General features: G+C 47.9%; 1 protein-coding gene across 1 annotated transcript; it reads left to right on the top strand.

The window, feature by feature from the left end:
• Positions 1–832: 832 nt before the first annotated feature.
• Positions 833–6,436, top strand: LOC113981642 (ubiquitin carboxyl-terminal hydrolase 42-like; the record flags this gene model as incomplete). The annotated part of the gene is made up of 12 exons (XM_027709139.1): positions 833–978; positions 1,558–1,670; positions 2,254–2,454; positions 2,842–2,952; positions 3,010–3,130; positions 3,277–3,344; positions 3,509–3,579; positions 4,127–4,209; positions 4,536–4,647; positions 4,981–5,121; positions 5,329–5,429; positions 6,349–6,436. Coding segments are annotated over exons 2-12 (1,122 nt in total), but the record flags the coding sequence as incomplete, so codon positions are not given.
• Between the last annotated feature and the right edge of the window lie 682 nt (positions 6,437–7,118).

Here is a 7,118-nt window from a genome sequence, read left to right as displayed (position 1 = left end):
GCACACTATCTATGAGTGATATAGGTAGACAAGATTTTTTTTTAAATATCAGAAAATTCAACATTTTATTTTTTATCAATCTACACATACTGAGAAATTTCAGATAATTTTCCTCAATGCTTAAATGTACACTCTTCTTTGTGTCTCTCCATTCTGACAAATGGTAAAATTATAATAGAGTATTTATTTGTCCAGTTGAAACAAGAACCAGCCTGAAATCCACTACTTATCATCCAGAGCACAAAACCAGGAAAAACCTCTCCTCTAATCACAAAAAATTCTCTGATTCATCAAAATTTTACCCTACTACAAAACTCATCCTCTCAGATTTAGAACAGCTGCAGTTCCCTGCTAAAAGCATTGCTGCATACTTACCATCACAGAGAAACAACCCTTGTGTGTAATACCAGAAATAATATGTGGGACTGGGGACTATGGGAGACACCTAGCTGTTATCTGGTTCAGTGAAATGTAAGTTCATGATTCTCAAGAATTTCTCCCGATACTTCCACACATTTTCTGTGTTGGTTTATTTGTTTTACCACAACAATATTACACACAAGGATTATTTCTCTGTGATGGTAAGTAACTGGTGAACATTTTACAATATATGATTGTATTTTTGCACATATTTTATATACTTATTTTATTTTTTTGTATAGTGACCGGGCTGCAGCTTCCACCTGGCGGAGGTGCCATGTGGGTTCCTGTGCCCAAGAACCACGTAGTTCCATGTGGTTCCATGTGGTTCCATGTGACCCCATGTCACAAAGGGGCAGAGATGTGGCACCCATCCGGTGATTATGACCTCGCCTGCCCAACGCTTGGTATCCTGAGGAGCGCGCCAACGAAAATCAGTTGGACAGAGTTGGCCTTCGGGATAACTCAGCTCCTTCCTTTGCTACTCGTGCGACTGCCTTTTTTGGACGGTTTATTGTTTACTGACCATTTCTCCTCAACTTTCATCCTCTTTCAAAGGTAATGCTTTGACTTTTGGCACAGATCATAGAGCAGGGTATAGGGGATAAAAGTAGAGGCTGATTTATACCTTCCTAGCTGTAGGCTGAGCTGGAACAACTTTTATAGGCTGGCCAGGTATGGCCTAGGCTAGAATTCCAGTTTGCTGCTTCTTGGTTTTTTTCCATAGCCTAGGATAGGTAAGCAGGGAGGTGACTGTAGTCTGAGGGGATGGGCTCAGCCCACCTTGATTGCTGTGGGAGGGAGGGAGACGGAAAAAGGAGAGCAGCAAAGGCAGCAGTTAAAGTAGTGGCTGAAAGATGGTCACTCCTAGGAGGTGGGAAAGCCAGAGGGCTCTGTTGCTGAAGCAGTGACAGGAGAGCAGCAGGGCCTCTTCGGAGAAGGTAGCATACATTTGAACCTGCTGTGAATTGGTGCCCTGTGACTGAGCATAAGGGCATGCGCTGCAGCTCAGCAGCAGTTACAAGCACCACTGAAAGACTTGGTGCTTGTAACTTGGTGCTTGTAAATAAACGCCGTTCTGCGTTTATTTGGAGGTTTTACACTTTCGGTGAGCTACAGTAATTTCTTTGCAATTAGGTGACAGGATTGGTGCTGTTCTCTTTCCGGAGAAAGTCCTGACATCCTTGGTCATCTAAAGCGTTGCACTCTCTTCCGGAGAGAGGAAATGGCCACAGCAGGGAATGACTCCTGTGAGTAATAGCTTCACCGGCAGGTTTGGACTTGGTGACCTGCCACAGACAACTGACATGGCTGGTGGTCAAATCCCAGAATGATGTGCTCACAACCTAGAGGGATCTCTGGGATGTTTCCTGAGAGCAGACAAACTGACCCCTGTGTTTACAATTAGACCCAGGAAAACACCTTTTGTCACTCCTCTGCCACTAGCTACAAGACTTTGAAAGCTGCCATTGCTCGTAGAGAGGTCTGACATCCTTTGGGTTACCTTCTGTGCTCAGTAGTTACTTGTTTTCAACAAGTTACAATCAGGAAAAGGGATGGCTTCACCGATCATCCAGTCTACAACTCTACTGAGAAAGGAAGGTAGCCTGAGGCCCAGAAATCAGATTGTGGGTTTGTTGGACTCTCAGCAAAGTAAACAGGGGAATGGATTTTTCCAAAACAGTCAATTGAAATGGCAGCGTTTAAGCTTCCCCCGATGTCGTTGGGTTGGAAGTTAGAGCAGATGGTCCTGAGTGCTCCTGTAGAGACCTCACTGTTTAAATATGCCTTTGCGCCTCGTTTCATCTCTTTTCCAATGGAATTTCCCTGCAGTCATTGCCGAGGGAATGACTCCGCCACAAAGGATCCTCTTTCCCCCGGAGAAGATTTGCATGGTCTGGCAGCAAAGACAGAGTGCTGGAGCAGGACTCTGCAATGCGGGCAACACGTGCTTCCTCAATGCTGTCCTGCAATGCCTGACATACACCCCGCCGCTGGCCAACTCTCTGCTCTCCCGGGAGCACAGCCGGGCCTGTGAGTACTTCTAGGGACCTCTCCTTATAAATCTGTTAAGCAAATCCCAAGCATTCCCAGAACCTGAAATTTGATTGAGGAGAACAGCAGCCCTTTGTCAGCCCCATGAACTTGTGTTCTTTGTACACTCAGGAGCCCCCTGTCCTATCCAGCTGTCTTATTCTTCATGAAGGCACATCTTTCTAGCTCTGGCTCTCTCTTCCTGCAAGTTAAAACCTCAGTTTAGCATTCCTCTGAAGAACATTTCCTATGCGCTAAAATGTCCCGTGCTTGTTGAAACACTGGGAGGAGTGGCATATTGCACTGGAGTGGGAGTGGAAGAAGAGGAGGATTCCACCACTACGGATATTTGGCTAACCGGAGGACCTTCTCTCCCTCCCTCCTCAGGTCGCCAACAAGGCTTCTGCATGATGTGCATCATGGAAGCCCACGTTAACAAGGTCCTGCATTCCTCAGCCAGTGCCATCCTGCCTTTGCCTGTTCTCAGGGGTCTCAGATGTAGGTCATTTCAGGTTCTTTGACAGCTTTTCTTCCCTTCCTCTATGAGATAACTACTAACTTCCTGTTTCTTAGTCATAGGAGAACATTTTCAGCTTGGCAGGGAGGAAGATGCCCATGACTTCTTATGCTGTACTCTCGATGCCATGCAGAGAGCTTGTCTGAGTGCAAGCAACGAGTAAGCACAAGCAAGTTACCTTTACAAAGTTGTGAGCCCTTTGGACCCCTTGATGTGGTCTCATCAAGGAAAACCTACAGCCAGGGCTTTCAGGCAAAGCAAAACTCTCGGAGGAAGTAATGCTCTGTCTTACTACTTGTTTCCAGCTTGGACATATCTTCTCAATCTACTACCATTGTCCATCAAATATTTGGAGGCTTTCTGAGATCCAGAGGTATGTTTCTACAACTATTGCTCTCCTTGTCATTGCCTGTGCCCTTCTGTCTGCCCTTCTGTGCTCAACAGCTGCTCCTGGGACTAGCAGGACAGGTACAAGGAGCACAAAGCAGTACCATCATTCAACTCACCATTCCTCGGCATTTTGATTTTTCCTTCCAGTCACCTGCTTCAGCTGCAAAGCCGTTTCTGATTCCTATGAGGCCTTCCTGGATGTCCCTTTGGATATCAAAGTAAGAGGTTTTGCACTTGTGCTTCAAGACATCGCAAGGCTTTTAGAGTCAACACATTTGTCCTGAAAGCATATACTGGGAACACAAGAGGTCTTGGTCGTGGATGGGAAGGGGAATGGCTGTTGTCCTCCTGCAGAGGCCATGGCACTCGTCTCTCTGTAGGTGCTGGCTTTAAGCTGGACAAGCACCCATTATGCTCTCTGCACCCTTGACATATTCTCATCCTTCTTCCCTTTGCCCTCCTTCAACCCCTGTCTGGCTTCCAGGCTGATGGCTTGGATTGGTTTCACTACTGATGACCCTACATAGCATCAGTAGCTGAATGGGAGGCGGTACAGAGAGGGAGGTCTTGATTGCCCCTGAGAACCTCTGGGACAGGGCAAATGTTCAGCACCACACTCTCTTTCTGGCTCCTTCTGGATACAGCTTGCAGATTCCTGGTGGGTCTCCTCAGCATCAACCACAGGGGTTTTCTTATCGGCTCCTGGAAAATGTTTGGGCGAGGGCATTGCCTGCAGCTCAGTGCACTCATTTCTCAATTCTCCAGGCAGCCTCATCCCTCACTGCAGCTCTGGAGGACTTTGTAACACCTGAGCACCTGGATGGTGAAAACTGCTTTAAATGCAGCAAGTAAGATGATTACTTAGAACATACTAACACTAGACTCTGTGTGAGGGGACTACAAGTAATCGAGCAGAAGTCGTCTTCTCATGGAAGTTTACTGCACACTAATGAGACACAGTTTTGTTTGTCTGTTTTTTGGGGGGGGGTTGTTTTTTTGTTTGTTTGTTTGTTTGTTAGTTTGGTTTTTTGGTTTTTTTGTGGTTTTTTTTTTTTAATATGGCACTGAATGGCCTTAAAATAGCATAAGGATGCGCGAGATAAGAAAGGTTGTCTGGCTGCCTTGGTGGAAGATGGGGTGCATTTCAGCAGTGTGCTCTGTGCTTGGTTTCAAGGTGTGAGAAGAATGTTGCCGCCGCCAAGAGGTTCACTGTCCACTGTGCACCCAAGGTTCTCACAGTGTGTCTGAAAAGGTTTGACTGCTTCACCGGTGGGAAGATCAGCAAGGTGTGTACACTATTGGTGTGCAGCTTTCTCTTCAAGAGGCAGATTTCCTAAAGCAGTATGCTTGTCACAAGCTGCTTGTGTTGAGTTTTTGGTGGTCCCTTCTGGGGAGTGGAAAGTTCCTGTGGGAAGACAGGCAAGCAGTCTGCTCTGATAGGGCTGCTTTGACTGAGAACGGTTTCCTGCCACCCAAACCGTTACATGTCACTTTATGGAAAACCAAGTGTTCAGGACCCCCAGAGATGTATTGATACACCTGGACTGGCCCCTGTACTTGGGAGGCTATTTCATGTCCCAGACCAGGATCATTTCTGAGCCCTCTCGGTCTCTCCATAGGTTGTAGAGTATCCGGAGGACTTGGATCTTCGCCCATACATGTCTCAGGCGGATGGAGAACCACTCCTCTACTCCTTATATGCTGTCCTGGTGCACAGTGGTGTCAGCTGTCATGGAGGACACTATTTCTGCTACACAAAGGTAAAGAGCAACTTCCTTCCCAATGGGCAAAAATGTGTGCTGGGGAAGAGAAACTTTCCTGTCAGTGTTACTGACAGCCAAAGTTTTGGGGCAGAAGGCCTCCTGAGCGGCTGGGCTACATTTGTTTTGACATGCTCTTGGTTTGGCAGTTTTCTACCTGTGTTTTTGGAGAGAAACCATGCAGAGATTCTTGCCTTTTTTTTACAGGCCAGCAATGGATTGTGGTACCGGATGGACGATGAGTCTGTGAAGCTGCGTTCCATTGACACAGTTCTCAGGCAGCAAGCCTACCTGCTGTTCTATGCCAGGTAATAACCAGGATTCAAATATGTTCAGAACACACTTCCTTCTCCTCATTTGCAGTTGTGCCTCTCACCTTCCTGAGTGTTTTTCTCATCAAATGAAATTACTACCTGCATCATTCAGTGCTGTCAAATCTGAACTACTCCATGTCTGTCCTTTGCTGGGCTTCAGGCTGCGGCCCGGATGTAATCTGCTACTTGTCTGATCTCTGATGCTGACTCTGGTAGATAAGAGGACCTAAAGAGGGCCTCCAGAAAAGATGGGGAGGCACCATTTGTCAGGGAATGTAGTGACAGGATGAAGGCTACCAGTTTTCAGCTAACAGAGGGCAGGTTTACATTAGATATTAGGAAGGAATTCTTTGCTGTAAGGGTGCTGAGACACCGGCACAGGTTGCCAGAGCATCTGTGGGTGCCCCATCCCTGGAAGTGTTCAAGGCCAGGTTGGACAGGGCTTGGAGAAACCTTGCATAGTGCAGGGTGTTCCTGCCCACAACAGTGGGGTGGAACAAGATAAAGTTAAAGGTCCTTTGCAACCCAAACAAATCTGTGAATTTATGAAATGGAAGCTGTAGGAGGTATAGAGATGAGGTTTTTGTTGGGACAGAGGTAAAGCTGGTGGGAAGACCCTAGCTAAGTTTCCCATTAGTGCTCTATTGATAACAGTTTCTGGGAAATGGCATGGAAGGCTATAGAATACACAGGTTTGGGTTACACCCATCCAGTGATGAATTGGTCCAAGCTGTTCTAAGTAGGACAGTTGGGACAGAGGCAAAGCTGGTGGGAAGACCCCAGCTGAGTTTCCCATTAGTGTCCTTGGTTAAGTCTTCTCTCTGTCATAGAAACCTCTCTGAGAAAACGACTGAACCCCAGAGGAGGTTGCAACAACAGCCCTAAACTGAGATCACTCTTTTTTTTTCTCCAGGTGCTCTGAGCTGAGAACTGCACAAAGGCCGCCTTCCTCCCTGGCACCATCACATGCCCCTTCCTCCCTCAGTCAGCGTGCGGCCAGCAGCAAGCAGGCGGCTTCTGTTGGACCCCAGGCTCTGACTGGGAGGACTAAGGTAACTTTGGGGTCGTGGGTCAGGGCATCAGAGGAATAGTGGATTTCTTTCTGGCATCTCAGCATTTCTCTTTTGTCCCTCACACACCCCACCTTTCTTCACAGCCACAACGCTGCTCCCTCTCAAAGCATCCCACCTGCATCCATCCCTTTTGTGCACCTCTGGCCTTTTGGTCTTAGGAGCCCTCCAAAAGAGCCTTTTGGAGGCCCCAAACTGTCCTGTCCCAGAACTTGTAGGGGTTCCCCACTGCTCTGATCCTTTCAGGAGAAAAGGACAGGAACTCTTCACAGCTCTCTTTGCAGGGCATGAAGTCCACTGGCAGGGAGCGCTCCCGGAGCAGATCCCCTCTCTGGGGCAGGGATCTCCGCAGCTGGTCTGTGGAGACCGCGGACTATGAGGACCCTGCCAAGAGAGCAACGGGTCCTCCAAGTCATCGGCGTGCTCGTCGGGAGAGCGCAGCTGCAAGACCTCCCAAGACCATCTGCCAGTGGGCTCCTGGTGCCAGGGCTGCTCAGCAGCAAACCTTGCTGAGGCAGAGGGAGTCAAGCAGATCTGTGCTGGGGACTTACAACCTTCACAGCCCATTTGTGCAGTACACAGACTCTGACCGGTCATCGAGGAAGAGAAAGAG

Source organism: Neopelma chrysocephalum, unplaced genomic scaffold, assembly GCF_003984885.1.
Source record: "Neopelma chrysocephalum unplaced genomic scaffold, ASM398488v2 Primary Assembly neopelma1_96688, whole genome shotgun sequence".
Classification (NCBI taxonomy): domain Eukaryota; kingdom Metazoa; phylum Chordata; class Aves; order Passeriformes; family Pipridae; genus Neopelma; species Neopelma chrysocephalum.
This window is presented reverse-complemented; position numbering and strand designations above follow the sequence as displayed.